The sequence below is a fragment of the Trachurus trachurus genome, assembly GCF_905171665.1.
Source record: "Trachurus trachurus genome assembly, chromosome: 11".
Taxonomy (NCBI): domain Eukaryota; kingdom Metazoa; phylum Chordata; class Actinopteri; order Carangiformes; family Carangidae; genus Trachurus; species Trachurus trachurus.
The window spans coordinates 14793181-14816230 of NC_139904.1; the positions used below are offsets into that span (position 1 = coordinate 14793181).

At 40.0% G+C, this 23050-nt stretch overlaps 2 protein-coding genes across 3 annotated transcripts in view; one reads left to right on the forward strand and one right to left on the reverse strand.

Moving 5' to 3' along the window:
• LOC310993773 (sodium bicarbonate cotransporter 3-like) overlaps positions 1-11295 on the forward strand; it is a 39758-nt gene extending 28463 nt beyond the window's left edge. Inside the window, exons 13-25 of the mRNA XM_083982244.1 lie at positions 775-908; positions 1462-1707; positions 2178-2283; positions 2544-2705; positions 3175-3288; positions 3522-3683; positions 4713-4964; positions 5196-5264; positions 5536-5709; positions 6517-6654; positions 6942-7042; positions 7419-7467; positions 8902-11295. Of these exons, the coding sequence (XP_083838370.1) occupies positions 775-908; positions 1462-1707; positions 2178-2283; positions 2544-2705; positions 3175-3288; positions 3522-3683; positions 4713-4964; positions 5196-5264; positions 5536-5709; positions 6517-6654; positions 6942-7042; positions 7419-7467; positions 8902-8925 (1731 nt within the window). The 3' untranslated portion in view covers positions 8926-11295. The remainder of the gene's footprint in view (positions 1-774; positions 909-1461; positions 1708-2177; positions 2284-2543; positions 2706-3174; positions 3289-3521; positions 3684-4712; positions 4965-5195; positions 5265-5535; positions 5710-6516; positions 6655-6941; positions 7043-7418; positions 7468-8901) is intronic.
• A 1579-nt stretch (positions 11296-12874) lies between these two features.
• Positions 12875-20922, reverse strand: LOC310994052 (homocysteine-responsive endoplasmic reticulum-resident ubiquitin-like domain member 2 protein). 2 transcript variants are annotated; one of them, XM_083982572.1, is made up of 9 exons: positions 20840-20922; positions 20091-20449; positions 18865-18942; positions 17832-17945; positions 17509-17648; positions 16673-16786; positions 15430-15717; positions 15212-15329; positions 12875-14025 (listed from the first exon to the last, which is right to left on the reverse strand). In XM_083982572.1, exons 2-9 carry the CDS (start codon positions 20235-20237, stop codon positions 13858-13860), a joined length of 1167 nt encoding a protein of 388 aa, XP_083838698.1. In that variant the 5' UTR covers positions 20238-20449; positions 20840-20922; the 3' UTR covers positions 12875-13857. The 2 variants fall into 2 exon arrangements, with proteins under 2 accessions (XP_083838698.1, XP_083838699.1); XM_083982573.1 differs by having other exon boundaries at positions 20831-20912.
• Between the last annotated feature and the right edge of the window lie 2128 nt (positions 20923-23050).

Sequence of the window (23050 nt, forward strand, 5' to 3'; positions counted from 1 at the left end):
GAACATTAAGCTGTTCTGTAGAATCCAAAAAACAAAAAAAGCAAAAAACATCTATCACCTAATCTTAATATGTTCTTTTCTTCATTGTATGCAATAAGAGTGATTTCTGTAAATGATAACTAATATATTCATACATGTTATACTGTATGCATAGTGCTACACTCCAAAACTACTCTGTTATCACCTTTTCATTCAACAGGTCATTTAGTGTGTCAAGAAAAGTCATGATAATCTTTCCCCTACTTTTAAATGGTATTCCATATTTGAGTTTACGTCTTGAACTGTGAGCCATTAATTTACCTGCCAAAAAAAATGATGTGATGATTATTCAGCCCACCCATACACTAATTGACTCTCACACTGCAGGCTATTCTCTATAGCCTCTGCCTTTTCTCTCTCTCTCTACTGTCTCTCTTTCCTTTTTGCCCAGATGCCCTTATTAGGCCAGTGACAGTGTTGGCATAGGTGCAGTAGTCTGTGAGCTGGTGTGTGTGTGATGCGTCTGAATAAACCCAGTAGGCAAGGGGCTTCACAGAGATATGATTACGGACAAGCCAGCAGAGTGGAAACATTCAAACAGTTTATCTAGCCTTTCAGACGCAGCCTACAATGTCTGTTTAATCAAAACTCTGGTGTTCTGTGGTCAGGGGTCTCCTCCTCATCTCTCTCTTTTCTCCTTCAGCCTTTCCCTCTTTATCCTCCTTTGTGTGGAATTATCTACCCCATCCTCCCTGTCTCATTCCCTCACGCCCTCCCTCTCCTCTGTGTCCACAGAGTGCCATAGAGTCGCTATTTGGGGCATCACTGACAGGAGTGGCATACTCCCTCTTCGCAGGCCAGCCCCTCACTATTCTCGGCAGCACAGGGCCTGTCTTAGTGTTTGAGAAGATCCTCTTCAAATTCTGCACGTAGGTTCAAGCAAGTTTACTTTTCCAAATAGTACTAAATAGTAATAATAATAAAATATAATAAATAGTACTAAAGTCTTCATTGCATTCAGCATTTTAAAGGGATAATTCAACATTTTCACAAATTGGCCCATTGCCATAACCCCTATACCTTTAATTGTCGGTGCAAGCTATTTTTAGAATGGCAGAGCAGAGCCGCGAGCTGCTCAAAGCTACGCTACGGAGGCTAATGGGATTTCTTGGTTTCCCTCATAAAACTCAAATAAATAAATAAACTCAAAATACACAATCCAACCAAACCAAGAAATCCCATTAGCCTCCGTAGTGTAGCTCTGAGCAGCTCGCGGCTCTGCTCCGCCGTTCTAAAAATAGCTTGCACCGACAATTGAAGTTAACGAACCTACTACTAAAACTATAGGGATTATGGAAATGGGCAAATTTGCCAAAATGTTGAACTGTCCCTTTAAATGAGTTATGTATAATAGGCCCAAATGTGCAGATTTGCACAGGTGCATGCTGTTCATTCTCCTCCTCATCTTTCCGTCTCTCCTAGTGACTACGGCCTGTCGTACCTGTCGCTGCGGACCAGCATTGGTCTGTGGACAGCCTTCCTGTGTCTGGTCCTGGTGGCAACAGATGCCAGCTCCTTGGTCTGCTACATCACCCGGTTCACAGAGGAGGCCTTTGCCGCACTCATCTGTATCATTTTCATCTATGAAGCTCTGGAGAAGCTGTTTCACTTGGGGGAACATTACCCTGTCAATATGCACAACAACTTGGACAACCTTACCATGTATTCGTGAGTGCCGAGATCTCAGTTACTTTTATGTTTGAATGTAATTTTATTAGTCAGTCAGGATTTTTTTTTTTTTAGGAATCAAGATGAACCACTTCCAGAAGCACTTTATCTGATTGATTGTTCTACTTTAAATATTTATTCTTGTGACCTGATCCAATAAATCCATCTCATTATTCCTTATCTACAAAAGAGCTTTTTTCTTTAAATTATTTTTTCACAAATGTGTCAGAATCAGTGCCAACATACCCAGTTTTTAAAATTCACACTTCATGTCAGGAAATGATGTTGATAAAGGCTTACATAAATAGTGTTTTATTAAGAACACAGTGTTCTTGTCGCTGAAAACTGTAATTGTCGTCGCTTAAACTGTTCCCCAGAGTTGATATGAAAATCACATCCTTGCAAAACAATGAACTTAAAAACAGCAGATTGGCAGACATTACCGGTAGTTAAAATCCTCTTGTCCACAGGTGCCAGTGCTCTCCACCAGCCAATATCACCAATAAGTTGGAGCAGGAGTGGAACCAGACAGGATTCAGCCCAGACTCTATACCATGGGACAGCCTCAATGTGTCGGTGAGGCAGGCACACAGTGAACACCAGCATCCACACCCACACTCACAGTCCCATGTAAAAATCTGTGTACAGGAAACCGACATCGTCATTCACACTTACTCACTCAGATTTATCCAGGTGCATGAACACAAATACAATGACTGCATCTGCTTGTGCTACTACTTTTTTTTTTTACCATAACTAAGCTGCTTCAAATATAACTGTCATCTAAAGCAGCTTTACAAAACGTACAGTATTAAATAATGTTTCTTTTTCTTTAGATGTGTAAAATACTCAAAGGGGAGTTTGTGGGTCCAGCCTGTGGTCACGATGGACCCTACATCCCAGATGTTCTCTTCTGGTCCATCATCCTCTTCTTCACCACCTTCTTCTTGTCATCCTTCCTCAAGCAGTTTAAGACAGAGAGATATTTTCCCACAAAGGTGAGATGTCAAAATATAGATATCTAAAAATTCCACATTTGAGTGGGTGTGTTTTTTGTTTTGTTTTGTTTTTTTCGTTTTTTTGACGGTAAGTGTGTGGAGATCTTGCTAGACTCCCTTCACACTATGTAAATGTTTACATTGTGTCAGTCATCAGTATGCAGGAGCAGTCTCATGTACAGAAAGATCTTGTTGCATCTTCCCACACAGTACCAGCCAGTCTGTTGTCACCCGTCTGTGTATTGTGTAGGCAAGTGTTGGTATCATCTGAATTGCTATGATTTTACAGTTGATACAAATGTAATTATTGCTTTGGTAGATGTTGACAGTCACTTGGAGTAAATGACAGTGGTTGTAGTGAAGTTGTTTCTATTTCTGAGGAGTGGTAGCAGTATACAGGCCCATCTTAAGTCTGTCTTTTGAATAAATATACCTGTGTTGCATTTGTGTGGATGTGTGTGTTTTCTAGGTGCGTTCCACTATCAGTGACTTTGCTGTATTTATAACCATCATGATCATGGTGTTGGTGGACTATCTAATGGGTATCCCATCTCCTAAACTGAATGTTCCTGACCGCTTTGAGGTAGGCATCTGTTCCAGCCGGTCTATCTAAATGCATTCTTGTTTATAATGTTTTTGATATAGGAGGGCATTTAAATGAAATATGATTACATTCTCTGGAACCTCATTATCTTGTAAGCAGACCTCTACTTGTTCACTTAAAAGTTAATGAATGTCCACATGATCAAATATTCTCAAATAAATCTTTAATTCCTTATGCACTAAGTGTAGCACACCTCTGCCTTTTCCCTGCAGCCGACTTCAAAGAACCGCGGCTGGTTGATGGACCCATTAGGAGAAAATCCCTGGTGGACGCTGGTGGTGGCAGCACTTCCTGCACTGCTCTGCACCATCCTCATCTTCATGGACCAGCAGATCACTGCAGTCATCATAAACCGCAAAGAGCACAAACTCAAGGTCAGATTTTCCTGTGGGGATTTACTTCTGATGGTGTTTCACCGTAGAGTTACTCATCATTTTCTGTTTGGTGTCCTTGGTGCCTCTCCTCCAGTATCATGGTGTAAACTTTAGCTTTGTCATCTACCAGTAAAATCAAACTCTACATGACCTTTGGTAAGAACTCAAGCATAGGTTTTTTGACACAAACAAAATTCAAAATACTGCAGAATCACAACAAGTTGACTTGAAACTGATTGTATCCAAAATCTTGTTTATCGGTATCAAGTGATGTGATGATACATGACTTAAATTGTAGTTTCCTTTTTTTTGTGATCATTTTTTTGACAACTTGACAAAAAGAAAAGAAAAATTAGAATAATGACAACAAAATGAAAATAAATTCAATATACACAGCCGTACAAAAACGAAGTAGTTTTCTTATTGAATGGAAAACCCAATATTTGGTTCAATTGCAAGATACAGTAATTGATTAACCTTGCAGCTGTCGCCTTAGACCTGTATAGATACCAAAAGCCTTTTACGAAACTCTGTTTCTGTCACCAGTCTGTCTGTTCACATGTTTTTATATTTTTTTTATCTTTTTTTGTATATTTTACTCAAGCATGCTGCATTGAGCTTGCTTTCGTTCTGTCAGTCTATCTGCTCTTTGCTGTATATCTGATCATCTGCAGCTCGCTCACCTCTCACCAGTTCTCTCTCTCTCTCTCCCTTCCTGTCACACTGAATTATGCTTGAAGCCAACATATCCTCTTGTCGGTGTCTTTTTCTGCTGAGTTCATCTCACAGATACGAGACATTTTTATTCCTCAGGGTTCTGCACTGATGCTTCTTTTAAAAAAATGTTATTTTGCCCACACATACTTGGGATGTTCAAAGTTGTTTTGAGATCATTTTTTAAAGATTATTCTACCTATCTTGTGCAGTTCTTGTGTTTCTATTTTTACTTGGCTTTGGCTCCACAGGGACAAACACTCATCACTATCCAGCAGCTCTCAATTGTCACTTGTTTCCTTGTGTATCCTACAGAAAGGCTGTGGCTATCACCTGGACCTGCTGATAGTGGCGGTGATGCTGGGTGTGTGCTCCATTATGGGCCTGCCGTGGTTCGTGGCTGCGACTGTCCTCTCCATCTCCCACGTCAACAGCCTGAAGGTGGAGTCTGGCTGCTCGGCGCCGGGAGAGCAGCCCAAGTTCCTTGGCATCAGAGAGCAGCGTGTCACTGGGTTCATGATCTTCATCCTCATGGGTTGTTCTGTTTTCATGACTTCAGCGCTCAAGGTGAGATGGTCTGATCACTAGTTCACTAGTAGGTGGAAAAATAAGCTTTTGTTGCAATGTACTCAGTGTTAGTCACAATAATATGATTGACATTCAGCTATTTATTCATTCAAATGTTGCACATATTTTCAGTTTTTGCCTGCTTAATGCGTCCTGGTGTTATGTTACTCTTTCCCTCCCTGCACTGGAAGTTGAATAATTTATATGTTGTTTTACTTGTGCTCTTTATAGTTCATTCCTATGCCGGTCCTATATGGAGTCTTTCTCTACATGGGTGTCTCCTCCCTCAAAGGCATTCAAGTAAGACTCTACTCTGCTGCTCTTTGAAGATAACACACCCTTTAATGCTGAACAGAAGAGCAGTCATCAGCTGTTAGTTAAGATACGTTTGGCCCTTGTAGTTTCAAACCTTTGATCGTAATTCAGAATCCTTAAAAGCTTTTGTTAAATGCGTTCCCTCCTCTGAATTATGTATTTAGTTTCCCGCCTTTCCTCGCCTCCCGTCGTCTCTCCAGTCTTTTGCATTCCTCATCTCCCTCACCGAGTCTCTTTCCTCTCATTTCCCCGGCAGTTCTTTGACAGAATCAAGTTGTTCGGCATGCCTGCCAAGCACCAGCCTGATCTGATCTATCTCCGCTACGTGCCGCTGTGGAAGGTCCATATCTTCACCCTGGTGCAGCTCACCTGTCTGGTGCTGCTCTGGGTCATCAAGGCCTCTGCAGCAGCGGTTGTTTTTCCCATGATGGTAATGGCCTCAACCTCATTGATTTTCACTACTGTACATGAGCCGTTGAACACATGAAAGCAGAAAGCCTCACCCACTCAACAATCAATGCCACATTAGAGTTTGTCAGCTGCAAAAAGGGGTAAAATGTCTAACCACAAATTCTGTCATCTGAAATGAAAACATTGCATTTTGAAGACATTTATGATTTTCGCAGTCTGGAAATGTGTTTTTAGTGTTTTCTTTTTTTTATTATACTATATTTTGTGATGTGAAATCTGTGATAGTTCAAATTTAAATTTATGTTCCATTTCCTCCCCTGGCTTTGACTTTTATTCAAAGCGACTTACAAGTGTGGGATGACACTTCAGCTGAAGTGCAGTCAGGTCCTTGTAAGTACTAAGCACTACGTCTGTTTAATAAGAGCAAGGAGATCAAATGAAGAAGTGTCATCCAAATGTTGATGTAAGTGCTGATTTCGCATATTATGGTGTTGGAGGGTTTAGGACAGGAAGTGCTCTTTAAGAGAAGTACATCTTTTAGAGATACTTGGAGATAGAGAGGGACATCCTTACTCTGATAGCACTCAGTTCCCTGTCACACCATCAGGGAACCACAGTCGAATGCAATCGCCTCTTGTACAGGGTTGATAAAACCAGATGACATTTGTTGAAGGATCAGAGTGGCTGAGGAGGAGGAGTATAAATCTGTACGATTGACCTGGATGCCCATCTACAGAAGCCACTGTGAAGTCAACCATTAGTGACTTGAATTTGATCCGGGCAGCCACTGGGTAGCAACAGTTTCCTTGTGTCCGTGTGTCTGCAGGTCCTGGCGCTGGTCTTTATCCGAAAGCTTTTAGACTTTTTCTTCACCAAGAGAGAGCTGAGCTGGCTGGACGACTTGATACCAGAAAGCAAGAAGAAGAAAGAGGATGACAAGAAAAAGAAGGCCCGCGAAAAACTGGTAAACCTCTTTTAACCTCTTTTTTTCCTTCTTCTTTGTACTGGCAAGTGGCAATCATGACATGGTAGTGTTAGGAGACGGGTTCAACTTTGACTCTAATGCTTCAGGTTTTAATAAACAAACACATGAAACTCACAAAACCTCTAGTTTAAGGCTGTGTGAACATAAACTGATGTTTTGTAATACTTAGCCAAATAAATCATATCTGATAAATAAAATAAAACAGTAAGATGGTGCTGTAACAGCTGTTCTTTTAATTTATGCGCCCATTTCTGCTTTCTACCCAGGAGGAGGAGTCCAGGATACACGCGGTGGAGGAAATGGGGCTGAAGGTCAGCTTTGAAGGCTCGAACCAGCTCAGCATCCCAGTGAAAACACTCTCAGGGAGGTGAGTGGTGCACCACATATACCACGCTTTGATGCTCAATGTTGCAGATGCTTTGTGAGGCTTAGCATACTCTATTTTTAGTTATACAGTAGTGCATCACTCCAAATCTGTCATCTTTTCTGATTATATTTTATTTTATGGTCAGTTTCTCATGAGGGAGTTTAGTGCAATTTTATGATGACTTCAAACACTTAATGGACTAGTTTTTACTATAAATGGTTCCCAGAGGATTTTACTTCCTCCCTAATTAAAGACTTAATGGCTGATGTGATTCAGGAAAGCAGTCAGTTTTCCATCAATTATGATGTACACGACATGAAATGGTTAACTCTGACACTGGAAGTCAGCTGTGTGTTATTCTGTCCGTCTTGAACAGATCATACAGAATAGGACTAGTGACCCAGAACCTCCCAATGGAAGAAGAGGTAGCTGTGGGCTGTGTGTCTGATACAGAACATCTGACCCACATGGCTGTGTTCGCTCTAACCCCGCTCACTGATACTCAGACAGTTAGCGCATGGCTGGAACTGTCAGTCCTCAGCTATTTAAAAAAAAAACAACAACAAAAAAAACAGAAATAACTGAAATAAAACGCAACTGCTTTGTTTTTTTTTTTATGTGAAGGTAAATGGTCTGTGATCTATGGAAGAGGATAAAGGCCACCTATGAATTAGATTTTTTCCCCCTTTAGAACTGAGATTAAAGTCAAAATGTGACCTCACTCCTCTCCCATTGTGAGCTAATATTTGTTTTGTTGAAATTATTGGTAACCCTTTAATTTACAGGCCTCTAATTATGTGATAATGTCAAGAAATAGCCAAGAAATAACAATTAATTGCCTCATAATGTCTAGATATAGTCTATAAATAACGGTCAATTTCATAGTAATGTTGAGAAATATTGCCAAGAAATAACAGTCAATTGCAAGGATGGTCAATTTTGCCTCTATGAAAATTGACGATTATTTCTAGGCTTTTTCTTGACGTTATCAAGTAATTAGCGGCCAGTAAATTAAAACGGTATAACCAAATTATTTGTTAAAATATTTCTTGTCTAACTAACTAATAATGCGCACACAATCACCTTATGCCTACAGTATGACGCAAAAGGACAACTATCTTTGATCCAGGTTAACACTGAATGTAGAGTGTGTGTGGCCTCGCTGCTCTCTTTTTAGCTCTTTAGTCATTAATGTGACTCTCTTGAGTTTAATGCAAGTTTGTGTTTGTGTTTGTCTAATCTGTCCTGCACTGAACCTCTCTGTGTACATGTGTGTGTTTGCAGTTTGGCATGTAGATCTGATGGTGGCCCCTTGGTAGTTTAATATCTCTGAACTGAGAGCAGCAGTTAAGTGTAGATTACTGTGCGAGAAGTATAGTGGAAGGTTAGTGAATCCCCGCTCCCACCTTCAGCATCATAATGTAATGTGAACAAAAAAAATGACTTGACGTCCGTGAGGGACTACTGTGTCTTTTTTGGAGTAAAAATAATTAAGCTTACTCTGTCCTGGGAAGTACAGAAAAAGCAGGGTTTTGAAAATATGCTTTTAAGTTGGATAAGAATTGGTAAGCCCCTTTTTAGGTATACAAATGTAGTAGTGGGTAATTGGGTGTCACAGTGTACAAAGATGTGGCTTAATTCTTCAGCTCCTTTAGATACTAATTGGAGTATGTTGACAGCAATACTTTCATCACTCACATTAATAATGACACAAATTTAACCTGCATAAAAATAAACACTTTAACAGATTTGGTAATTTTGTCCTAGATTGTCACTGTTACGAGCTGCATATTTGAACACTATACTGTGGTGTACTTTACTGCACTCATCTTAACCGTCTGTTCACCTGTGTACGACAGCCAGGAAAAGGTGGCCTGCGTTAGAGTGGACGTCAGCCCAGACTCACCTGGAGGAGCCTCCACAACCGAGACCTTCCTGTGATAAGAGGGAGGCCCTCCTTCCCTCCTGATAACCTTCTCCCACACAACACTCTACCCCACTGACGGGCACCATCTTAGTGGGAAAGGGGGCACAGAACTGGAGCGGCACAACCTGCCTGCACAGCTCACACCCTCCCCAAGGGGCTGCGAGTCCTTCTCCACTCAAGTCTTGAAGCCGGGGGCAGCACACGTACAAACAGAAGGCTGCCGCGACGTACTGTAGAGCACACATCTCCGAGGAATGAAGGAATTCTGCTGTTACTGCCCACCGACGCTCACTGTTTAGGAAATAGCAATTTTCTTATCACCCATTTAAACCACAGATGCCAAAGGAAGGGGCCTCACTGGTGGGGATTTTCAGACTGTGCAAATTTAATTTTTACCTTTTAACCTCTTGTATATTTTAATTTCAAGTTTTACTGTCATTGTTTTAGCTGGTTCCTGTGCTGTGCAAGAGTTGGTTCTCGCAGCTCAGTTGTCCTGCACTATTTTGTTTCCTCACATTTCAGGTCAGATTGACGACCTCTCACTAAACTACACCAGCTTCAAAACTCATTTGATCAAAGCCATTCAGGTACTGTCAGTGACAGATGATTATGTTTTATAATTGGTCTGACACAGTTAATGACATAAACCAAAACAGAGGTACATTAAAATAAATGGATGCTACTTGTAGTACTACACCACATCACTACTGCAAACATCTTTATAGATTTACTTAGAGGTTATTTCTCCTCCATCTAGGGGAACAGTATTGATATTGCTGCTCAAAGTTGGTCAATTATTTTCACTGTAAACCTCATCCTTCATATGATTATATGTGCTGTTATAGAAATATCATTATGTGTATTTATGTATACTGTGTTATTTTCATCCGTAGGATTAGAGAAACCTACTCCTGAGGCCATATAAAGTCTGTACTGTACAGTAAGCACTTTGCCAGTATAGTTTCTTACCTAAAATGGATTATAGTGCGATAATAAAAAGGTTACTTCTCCTCCCACAATATCTATAGAGCTGCCGTTCAAATGTCAGTCAAACAACTCAGGAATCTTGACGGATTTCTGGTCACTTGATATTTTTGTCACAGGGCAGCGAGAATTAACTGTCCACTTTATTCCTGTCATCGCTGGTATCACATCTATTTTAATAAATGCTGTAAATCATAAAAATATAGTAGGGTGGGAGAGTAAAAGAGAGAATATTTGTGACCCCAGTTAGTCGCACCTGTTTTATACTGTCTGTATTAATGTTGGTTCTAGTGTGCGTGTGTGGTGTAAAGATAACTTGGTATGTCTAGCATTGCAGATCATTTTATGCAAAATATTTCTACAGTAAATGTAAAAATTATTGTATTCTATGAAGTTGTTCTTATTTTGCTACGTGCAGTCCTGTTTTAGCAATAAGTATTCCATACCATGCGACGTATGGACTCATGATGAACCTAGCTAATATCCAGGCGAAGAATAATTTGTGAAACGATATGTGTCTGTTTCATCAGCTCTGTCTGTGTGTAGCTACAGTGACTCTCCGGACAAATAGCTTACGTGCCTTGTCAAAGCTCTTTTAATGTGCAAGTCTTGTACTGATAATTTAAGTGTTCAGAACAGATGTACAGGTACACACATGATGGCACACAAATGCCAAAGACAGACCATCATCACCCGATGGAACCAGTTACTCGGCCCATTTGCAGAGGCTTTGTCTGTTGCAGTGTTTTTCCCTCGTCTGAGCCACCGACTCAAGCGATGTAACCCGAGCTATCCTCCATTTACAAAAAATGTTACCCCTAACTACTGTTTCTGTGTGCGTGTTCTACTGTCACAGCTCTAGTATTTCCTCACAACATAAAAGCTCTATAGTCGATATTGAGGTACTGGTTTTTTGATTGATCAGTGAATGTCAAATGATTTTATTGTCAACATCAAGACATTTAAGTCTGTGACATTTTGCCAAACATCTTATTTTTTTCTAAAAACCAAATCTTAATTTGAAATCCAGTCATATATGGTTATAGCTCTAAATATATGTGGACCATTTGTAAACGTCACAGTAAGTACACCATGGTACTTATAATTGGATAATATTGTTTGTTTAGATTTTGAAAAAAAGGACCCTCTGGTCACTCTGTGTCTCAGTTACGATATTCTAGCTTATATAGGTGGATGAAATATATCGGCAAGAAAAAGGAGGTTTTTCCTCCATCATCACACCAACATCACTTAGTAAAAAAAAAGCATTTGTTCTGATGTACAGACACAACATCAGTGAAGCACACTGCATCCTGTTGTTAGCTTGAACGATGACTTCTGTCATGGCCGATCGGTGCAAAGCAATAAAAGTGTAAACATGACAACTTCCTTCTGTCTTCATTTTGTCTTCATCACTGAGCCTCGGAGTGAACTCTTCTTTATGTCAGCCTGTCACCCGTTTCCTCGCCACTCCTCCTTTTAGATGAGCAGTGGGTTCATCACTGAGATAAATGCAAATTTATTCAAGTCCCCAGTGTACAAGTAGTATCTGTGAAATTACTCTGTAATATGTCAGTAATGTATAATTCAGTCAAAACTATAGCAGGACGAATATATTAGCCAGGTTCACTGGCCTAGATTAGTTTTGATGTAATGTGGATATTGAAAATAAAGCCATAATAAACTGACATAGAATATATATCAAATCAAAGGGACCCTTGAAAGATATGTTGTGTACGTACTTTGTGTAATAGAAAAAAAAATAACACTTCATACAAATTAAGTGTACCTTAATTGGGAAATCCTAAATACTAATATTAATACTGTCCCCAAAAATCCACAGCTGGTTGATTAGTATTGAAAACACACTTCTGGATGAATGTGATTAGATCAGTCTAGACAGAGAAACGATATGGAGGCTGTTTTTCATGTTACAGACAAATGATGGCAGCAATGAGTAACCTACAGTTCATCAGACCTGAACTAAGGTTTGAGCAGCCACAAGGAGTGACCATCAGTTACCAAATAAAATCTAGTATGGGCCACATATTCAGTCTAATACTGGTAAAGAAAGCACAAAGGCTGTGGAATAATTATACTCATGCAAAAGTTAGTTCCAAATAATTGAACTAAGTAATTTGATCAGATGAGTCACTCCATGATGCTGAAAGGAAACAACATTGCTTTTAACCACATATACTGTATATGTATATCCGCTTCACGGGTGTTACGTTAATCAGCGTCACTGTAACAGTTGCAGCCTTCAGTGTTACAATGTTGAGAGAGCACGAAGCCCAGCACACAGTTTGAACTTATCATAGCATAGATACGGAGGCTTTTTCAACAATGTTGCCTGAAAATGTCAAGGTGGTCTCTTAACTGATACTTGTTTCAGTGTTAAGACGCTGAAGAACAGGATATAATAGTCCCCTGTGCTCCACTTACTAACCCTAACAACAATACCAGGAGAAACTAGAAAATGTACTTGCAGAAACTTTGACTCTACCCATAACTTTCCACACAATACACACACACCCATTATAATTCTTTCTCCTGAAGTGATCATGATCATTAATCACTGATCAAAAAGTATAAATGAAATGTAGAAAACTACTAAAATTGACTAGACTTTTGTCTACATTGTAAAATGGAGTATGGAGTCTCCAGGTGAAAGTAATTTTTTCAGTTTTTTGACCTCCGCCCATTCGTTTTATGGGAAAAATCAAGGAAAGTAAATGTCAAATGTTTTCATATATAACTTGCCTGGGTCCTCAAAAGCTATAGGAGTAGCAGCAAATATAAATTTGACACGGAAGATGAAAAAGAATAAACACTTCATAGACCATAGAAGCGTTAGTGCCTTGGGACCAACAAGGAAGACCACTCTATAATCTGGAAAAGACAGTATAACCACAGGAGGACAACATTCCCATGAAGGTAGGTTTAATAAACATTAACGTTATTATTGGTACACAACATGACTAATGTAACAGCAGCCATTTTCACAAACTTAAGAGGTGTGTGTGGGTTGTTGTTTTTTTTCCTACATGAACTGTTTTGCGTCAGTAGGAAATGTTAAAGCGTCTCCTGCCCGCTCGCCGCCACACAAACACTCGTCTTGTTTGATATTCCAGTAACAGTGAAGGATCAGTTCCTCAGTCTCATTTCTTCCATGCTCTTTGAGACAATTAGTGGTACGTAGTTTTGCAGTTTCAGTGGCCAACATCACTTTTGTGTTAACACTTCCACACAGTACACAATGTGTTCAGACACATTTTTGTCAACTCTCAAGCCAAATTCACTCCATACCATTTATCACAGGTGCTACATGACTCAGGAGAACTCACTCAAGTTTAGCTTTTGGACTCAAGTGGCCTTTTTTCAAATACACCCAACATTACAAAAAAAAAATATACACTACAATTCCAACAAAACTATTTTTACAAGAATTGTAGTTCCTTAAAAACAAATAAAGAGATTCAGGTTGTTAAACACTAGTGCAGACATTATTTTTCTTTATAAATGTGCCCTCTGTCCCTATATATATATATACACACATATATATAATAGAAACAATTGGCAGACACTATTATTGTTATTTTCACTATGTTTACAAGGCATTACTAGGAGTCCTTGTTTATATACGTTCAGCTAATGTTCTTTTCATTTGACAGTTCAACATGTTTGTCCTTGTGCAGACAAACAAGGAAAGTCGATATAAAGTGACCGTTTTCTCTCTTTTCATCTTACATCAGTCATTTGTGTTTCGGCTCAAAGTCTAAGATATGGAGTTAAGTGGAAACTATAACACTGCATCGCAACAGAAAGGCAGTCTCCCTAAACAGGTCGGATGTTTGTCGCCCACCCGTGGAAAACTGTGGTGGTTCATGGTGTTGTTGGTGGTTCAGTTGGCAGCGTTTGGCGGCCCCTCTGGGATGAGTGACATGAAGAAGGTTATGATGAATGACCACGTGGAGGAAAGGAAGCCCGTGTGTGGGACGCTGTTCGCATCTTCTGCTCCTTCCTCTCCACTCTCCCCGTCGTCATCTGAGCCGTCATCCATCGCTCCTTCCTGTGACAAAGAGGAGTCAAGTGACGAATGAGAACACATAGAAGCTAACAGCAATAGCTCCCTGATGTAAAATTACTTTATATTAGAGGCTCAAGACCCATCTTTTTAATCAGGCTTTTAACTGACTCGTTTAACTCTTTATAATTTTTAAGCTCACCCCTGTTCTTACATTTTTTATTATTATTCTATTTTATATTAATTTTTAGTTTAGTTTATCCTGTTTTATTATTTTATTGTTTTATTTCAATATTTTAGTCATTATTTATGGTCTATTTTATACATTCTATTGTTTTATTCCTTCAGTTTGAGCTTCTATGCCTTTTATCTTATTTTACTGTTTTAGCCCCTCGATTTTCCAGTGTTTCCTCCTGGGGGCCTACCACACCGGGAGTTGTTTCTGGTCCACCGATGGGGGTGCTGTCCCGTGGACGGCCCTGGCCCGGATGGCTAGAGAGCTCTACACCTTGGTGTGGAGCCTCCTGTCTGCCTGGGCTGGGGCGGTCCCTGTGTCGGCGCCCCCTGCAGTCATGGACCATGATTCCTCTCGGTGTGCGCGGCCCCCAAAGGTCCGTATGTCTATGTATGTGCGTGAGTGTGTATGTAATTGTGTATCTGTGTGTATATTTGTGGGGGTGGGAGGTTTGGGGTTTTCACAGTGTTTTGTATTGTTTTGTTTTGTTTTGTTTTGTTTTGTTTTGTTTTGTTTTTATCCTCTGTGAGGCACTTTGTGTTACATTGTATGAAAAGTGCCATATAAATAAAGTTGATTTGATTTGATTTGATTTGATATATATATCTGAGAAACTCAAATTCATCACATGCAGATAAAGTGTTTTCATAGCAGCCAGAGTCTGTTTGGTCCCTGATGTTGCCCTGTAAGCTACAATGTAATGGTGGTGTTTTCATTCTGTGTTTTTTCATGTTTGTTAATCAATAGTTTTCTAAAGAGTTTGATTCAAATTTTGTCTTTGCCATTTTCTAATTCTCTGCTATGCTTACACCCGACATCGAGGTTTAACTTTCATTATCTCATCTGAAACTGATTACCATTTTTTGAATCCGTCTGCTGACCCATTATGTGAAACTAGTACTTCACTGAAAACATTAAATCACAGAAACGATCACTGTTTCAGTTAAACATCCCATCAGCCCCTCAGCCCCTGAAATGGATGAAAAATGTAGTGACCATTTCTTCTCGTATCTCGTGGTTTTGCAGCTCTCCCTCCATCTCGTCCGGATTGGCTCTGTCTCCAGGCAGCAGGAGTTCGTTCTCCAGGTTGAAAGGGAACCAGCCGGCCTGGTGCCTAGTGCAGACGGAAACACACACATCAAGCTCCCAGTTTACACACCAGAGCCTCCTGTCCTGTCTGACGTTTTCACAGGTAAAGTAAAAGGACCGCTCACAGGTAAAGCACCAGCATGGCCATCATCACCATGACGAAGCGGCTGAAGGACGAGTAGAAGTAGACTATACTGAGTAGGATTGCAGCGCGCGAAAATGTGTACACCCAGTCCAGCCAGTCCCAGTTCAGCTCCTCCTCGTTCAGGATCTCCCCTCCCTGGGCGTTCATTTGGACCTCCGCGTTGCCACGGCGATCTGCTTGAGGTCGCTGGCTCAGGGGGTCGGGTTGATTAGTCTGAGCGGAGGGCGGGTCTGGCCTGAGGTGCTGAGACGAGGCGGCCAGCAAGTGACTGAGAGGAATAAGACAAACAGCATGTGAGAGGAGCTGCAGCAGCGTCACGTTGTTTCATCGACCTGCTGAAGACGTGATGTTCTCACTCTCTCACTCCATCACTCTTTTTAGTCAAGTTGATTTAATCCATTTCACCCAACTTCATTTGGTAAATTTTACTCTGTTTGATTCTTTATAATATGATGTAATTAATCTGAAAATAAGCCAATATCACCGAGATATTTATTTGAATAAAACCTAAATAATTTTACTCAACTCTGTGAGAGACTACAAGGAGTTTCGGGAAGCGAAGTGTTTTCACACTACATTTCCCATGAGCCTCTGTGCGTACAGTGAAATTCTTGGACCGGCGCAAGACGGACGAAAGCAAAAGCATTTGCAAAGATTTTTTTTTATTAATCAAGAATGAAAGTCGGAGGTTTGAAGACAATCAGATATAGTTCCGACCATAAACGATGCCAACTAACGATCCGGCGGCGTTATTCCCATGACCCGCCGGGAAGCGTCCGGGAAACCAAAACTAGGAAATGCTGGGCAAGTTGACCACTAAATAATAATATCAAAATAACTATAAAGACAAAACGATATATTTATTGAAAATTGACTCATTAACAACTTGCGGGTAATGTAGATTCATCCACATTAATATGAGACTCTTTTATAACCAAAAGCAAACTCCTCGGGGTCTCTTTAAATGCATTTAATTAATAATTTGAGTGCATTTCAGTTTATTAATTAACCTTGGTAAATGTAAACTAAAAAAAATTGACTACATTTTTTATCAAATTCCTTCAAAATCTTCACTACAAACATCATGGATCTGGGCAGACACGGGGGTGAGTTGCAACTAGACTTGATTGTTGGAGGCGGTGATTCAAGTCTATGTTGTTTTCAATTCTTGTGTTAATCTAAAACGTTTACGCGAGACAGAAAACAGACATAGAGCGACTTACTAATGCATGTAGTACTGCCGGGCATACAGCTGCTGCCACCACATCAGTGTCAAGGGGTTGTAATAAGCAGGCATGTTTGTGGGGGGCGTGGCCTGTGGAGGGTACTGACTCCAGCTGGAAAAAGAGACGGTGCATCAGAGTTAAACTTGACCTGCCTGAAGATTTGAAAAGCATGTGTTATCAGTGGACACAGCATTAACTAACAGACTAATTAATTTTCCACTCAAGATAAAAATGTAACAATATTTGTGTTGGTCTTGATGGTTTATCACTGACAAACAATCCGACTATGCAAACAAAACTAAACCAATTATATCAAGCCAATAATAGCTCTGCTTCATTTAGTGTCAGTACTCTCCTCACACAGAATCAACTCATAACGTTTCTCATCCTGCTGCATATTATGTGATGTCACACAGTCCTCGTGACAAGATGCTAATTCGGAGCCATCATTTAGATCCTCTGTGTTCACAAGTTGAAAAAAGTTAGCAAGTTTTAACTCTTTTGCAGAGCGGAGCACGAGGACTCGGTGTTTTGGAATTTATTAAACTGATGCTATTTTTGTTCAGCGCAGGAGATGACACATTTCTCTCTCAGTCATGTTTTACTTTGTGCTACAGCTGACACCATTTAATTCAGCGTGCAATGTTGAACATGATATGGAAATGTTCCCAAGTCTAATGAGGTAAGACTGCTGTCGTAACATGAGGTGAGGTGCTTATTTTGACATTGTTCAGTGATGTTTTCATAATGAGGCTTCATGTTTGATAAATAATCTACAGGTCTGGAATGATCTTAGTTAAGACGAAAATACCTTAAACTCTGGAGAAACTTACCTGTGCATATTTTGTGAATATTGTAAATACATCTGGTGGTAAGGGAAGGCTGCGGCTCTCTGTCTGAGTCCATCGCTGCTCTCCCCTGCAGGTGCCTGGTGTTGATGACCAGTCGAAGGGCTATTTGAGTTTGTAAGTGGCTGTAACCAGGAAAATAAGATCTGAATATTCATAGTAGTTCAAAGTCCATCTTGTAAAAAAGAACAAAGCCAAGCAGTCTTTTTTTTTTATCCTCAGGGAGGGGTGCATTACAGCAGTCAGCTGGATGATGAAAGGAAGTGTGGTGATGATGAAATGAATGGAAAGGTGTGTGGGTGACCCACCGTGGGACTGGCCAAGTTCTCCTGAGGCTTGTTACGGCGGCTGCTCGGCGGCTTTGGGGAGCTGGGAGGGGTTCGTGAGGCACACACTAGATGGAGCATATGGTACTCATCCTGCTGTAGAAGGCAGAAGAGCTCGTTATTATCACACACAGTCTAAAGATTGCATGTTCATAGAAAAAAAAAAAAATCAATTCCTGACCCAATTCCTTTTAAATGTGAACATTGTGTCCTTACCTTTAGCCATTACATTTAAGATGTCAAGCTATATTATGAGGTTTACATTCATAAATCTGCACCATATTGGTCAATTATATACATATTTATAGCCAAAATGATATCCCACTGATCCCTTGCATTTGCAGAAAACTAACTAAGTTCCCATTTCAAAATAAAATGCTATGATGTGAATATTGCTGCAGGGCAAAACAAGCAATAAACCCAAATTAAAAAATCAAATAAATTCAAAGAATAAAACACAAAAAATACCTTTATAAATTCATAATATAATTTTAAAAACAGATGAATTCAACAATGAAGTGCAGTGTCTCTTTTTAGTCTACCCAAGTGTCAGATATTCACATAAAGCAGCAGCATTAACCTGTGCAGTTATTTCTTAAGGTTTATCCTGAGCTGCGCCACCACTGGTCACATGCACTGGTAATCTAGTCTATGTGTCTTTCTACTCAAATACAACTACAAAGCCCAGCTTAATGTTTATATGGTGCTGAAGGCTGCTGCCCCTTCAGGACCCTGTTACATTGTTAAAGAATGTCGGTCGGTAACTGTCAAGTGTGTGATCCACATGAAGATTAATCTGATTAATCAAAACACTGGATGAAAAACATGGAAACATTCCTCCATGACAGTGCGTGCTTTGTATGCAAGGCAACTTCAACATAAATTGTGGCGACGGCGGCTCCACTGTGGCTCTCTGGCCCACGGAGCAAACTGGTTTTTGGAGGACTTACACTACAGGTTGAGCCAATTATGAACCAGTTCTAGCACCATCCCAGAACAGAAAGGGAAAACCTACCTTTCTGAGCACATCTTTTAAAGTAAAATGATCCAAAAGCAGCTTCCCAGAATACACGAGCCTCTGGTCTTTGGAGCTCTGAAAAAAAGTTTTATAACGACAACATCGGATCAGATGTGAGAGTCTGTATTAGCATCAATGTCTAGGCTGTTGTGTAGTTCCCTTAGCTTGTTTCCCCACCCCTTTCTTTAATACAAAAATGTTTAATGTTGAGGCGAATACCAAAAGAAAAAGTGGCAGACAGGGTAATGTAGGTCACAACATCAAAAGGCAAAGATTTTATGAGTGGGTAAATGAGGCTAAGATCATAGTAACCTTAACTGGGATAAGTGGGTCTTAACAGTGGATTAAACTGACAGTACAACAAGGTCAGTGTGTGTCCTCTTTAAGCCCACATTCACTGTGTGGCCCTTCAGGAGTTTAAATTGCCTATTTTAAATCCCGGCCACATGCAGCTACAGTAACAACCCTTTATTCTGGATTCAGGTTGCCTCATTGTAAAAAATATGCCACAGTGGATGTCCGGTAAAATTACACTGACAAAATTGCAGCTCATACAGAGATTACTCAACAGGTTTACAAGAGAACGGTTTGTCCATGTTGTGTTTACAATGATTGCATCAGATCAAGCATTGAGCAGAAAGGGAGGGGGGCATAGTCAGATTAGCAACACAATACAACAGGAATCTAAATGCCTTCCTTTCACCGTGACGTCAAATCTACACACTAATAGGTTCTTTCAGATACTGTGACTCGAGAGACACAGTTTCTTTCCCTTCAGAGAATAGATCAAGGTTGCTGCTGCTGGTGTGTGTCACTGCGCTGATTGTTCAATTGCTATATGAATCATAAAAGAGGTTTAGCAGCAAGAGGAGTTTACCCAGGAAATGTTGGAAGTGGCTGTGTAAATACTGGACACAAGTTAAGTTTAAAATATCAGCCAATTACATTTATCTCACATTCCTCAACACGAGCTGTGAGTGGAAATGTAAAAGACAAAACTGACATGTTGGATCTTAACAAGTTTAATGCATACATGGCATTAACTGACCATGATGTTAATGTGTAACTAATCTATTACAATCAAACTACCCCAGTGCAGGCACAATAACATATCAGTCAGTATTAGCTCTATGGATCAGCTAACTTGGGTGACAGGGTGTTACGGCACAAAAGATGACAGAAAGCAGCAGCAATGAGTGGATCAATAATGTGGAAATACTCACTGGTTTACTTGGGTACACATCAGACAGGTGAGCTTTGAGTTTCTCCACAGTCCAGTTCTGGCAACAGTTGATGGTCTGGTCACCGTACTTCTGGTTGGGAGCCCTGATGACAAGGATAACGGGACCGTCCACAACAGCTTGATCCATGGCTCAAAACCATTTGTTTTCAATGAAGGGGGAAACAAAACAAGCAAGAAAGGACTGCTCTGTTTTGGGACTGGCTGTATCCCAAAGTGATATTTTACTAATGGTTTCCCCCCGGCATCGTCAGATCAAAAGCTTTGATGTTATGCAAAGTGTTAATCTAGTAGTTGCAAGGTGTTTCCTGTGATTCAGTGCAGACGGCAAACAGCTGGACCCTGCAGGCAGAGGAAAACACAGGGTTAGCGTGAGCACAGTAACATGTTGGTTTCTGATAAATGACGGACGACTAATGTGTGCTACAAACAAGCAAACAAGCAGATATCTGTCTTTAGACATAACGTTACTTATTTATGTGACAACAGATTGACAGTTACGTGTTTAAATACCTTTTAGGGCTAAGTTAGCTAAACCCCAGTCACACAGGACATTTAAAGGCTGGCTAAGCTAACGGCTGCTTCAGCTTCAGCAGGGCTTTTTCAGCTACTAATGTCAGTCGAGTCGAGCAGAAAAAGTTGATAGCTAGCACATTTAGCGAGCCAAGTAAAAACTATTCGGTTTTACTGAGATATCGGGTATAAAACCGAGCCGTGACAGACCGTGTTTACCTGTCTTGTTAACCCACTGCGACCGAAGTGTTGCTCACTTGTAACTCCAACAAGCCTTGGCTGAACCTGGGTGTCGGTCTTCTTCCCTGGTGTTAGGAGCGGTTGTCGACATCTCGTGTTACGGCTCATCACCGCCACCTCCTGGGTTAAAGTGTTTGTTACAGCAGATTGAAAAACACCAAAATATCCAGAAAAAATTATTAAAACTACAACTATACGACGAGATAGAGGTATTTTTTATTTACTTTTACTTATATAAACCTTTCTCTTTTAGTATGTTAGTTATTATTTATTGTTTTTTTATTATTATTATTATTATTATAGGTAGGCTACTGAGACTTGAGTAGGCCTACTGCATCTAGTTCCTCATGTTTCATACTGTGAGTGACCATTAAAAATCAATCAATCAATCAATCAATCAATCAATCAATCAATCAATCAATCAATCAATCAATCAATCTATCTATCTATCTATCTATCTATCTATCTATCTATCTATCTATCTATCTATCTATCTATCTACTGAAGAAAAATTAACAATATATGCATAAAAACAGATATGGTTAGTTAGTGTCTGTATAACTGCAAAATGACAGTAAAAGAATGACAGGGACAGTACCTATGTACAAATCGTGCTGGTCCTGCAGTCCAGTCTGCTGATCACATGGGTACAAAGATCTCTGAAGTGCCCCACATAACGTCCGTATGGGGTTTGGTCACAGTTCTCCTCTCTCTAAAGTTGTCCAGCATCTCTTTGGTCTTGTCCACCTTTAGGTCATGATTCCCAAAGTTATAGGCACCAGTCACCTATCCTCCTGTGCACCTCTAGGTGGCAAATTATAACCATGGCAAAAATAGGAATGACTGCTTGATTGAATGGGCACTCAAACTAATCAGGCCTAGACAGGATGGCTAACATGCTTCTAATTTTCAAGAATATAATTCGTACTTATGACAAAATACATTCTGCATTTTAAAATAAGTATTTGGATGAACGTGGTATTACACCAAGAAGAGGCCGGATCTGAGCTGAACCCATGTATATGATTCACTTCTGTATTTACTGTAACAGTGGAAGGGGTTTAATTTGACTGCCATCTCCTGGTGACACAGTGTAACACCTCTACTGCAGAATCAAGGCCGAGACTGCTGAAGAATATGATTACTGTAAGATGAAATTTACTTGTCCATGCATGAATATCTTATCAATTGACCAGAAAATATATTTAAAAAAAAGAATATGTTTGTTTATAAAAGCAAGGAGGTGATGAAATTTGATTTGTGAACAGATTTCTGAGCAAGTTTAGTGAGTTTTTGCACAATTTAAGGTGAATATCTGTAGAAAATGATTAGAGGTTAGATGTGCTGTACAGATACATTATTTTGTGAATGCAATCAAAGCCCATTTCACCCATCAACTGAAAAAACAGTTGATGGTGTACCGTACCTTCAAATGAAAGTACATGTACCAAAAAAAATCAAATGCCTGGCATAACATTTGGTACTTCCTTTAAAAAAAGAAATAATAACCTGAGTTGGACGTTCATGACATTCAATGAAAATCTAAATTAACGTGTTCTTTCTGCTCTGAATGGGTTAGAGACTATTTCTGCATGCCATGACTCATACAACTCAGGAAATTGTAGGCTCTTGTACTGCAGAAACTTTTCCGGTTACAGTTTCCATAAAAACATTTTGTCCTTGTCCACAACAATGTGCATTTCACTGGTTGGACAGAGGTTCATTTTTATATGCAGTAAACAGTAGGATATATAAAACACTCCTTCACCCAGATTCCTCATACTGTTCCTGTTACCTTGCACGGACAAACACATGCTGATGGTGAAAAGGAAAATTTCTATTGGCTTTTTATTTTTATTTTCCTAAATCTTATTTTGCTAATAAATCTTTAATTCATGCCAATGCTAATTCGTCATGAGTTACAGAGCCATAAAAGGAATTCCTGCAATAAAAACATCTTTTTCAATGTCACTGTGTTAACCCACTTTTACAGCTCACTGTCTTTCAGAGGATGCACCATGTGACAGGACACCATGATGTCTCCTTTAATGGCACTGCATTAGAGAAATCCAGCGTCTTTCATTTCCCTCTCCCTGTTTGCATCCGTCTGCTACCTATTTCACAAAGGCCTGTTTTTCACTCCATGCCTCAATTTAGCAGTAGGTGATATTGTAATATGGTACACTTCCG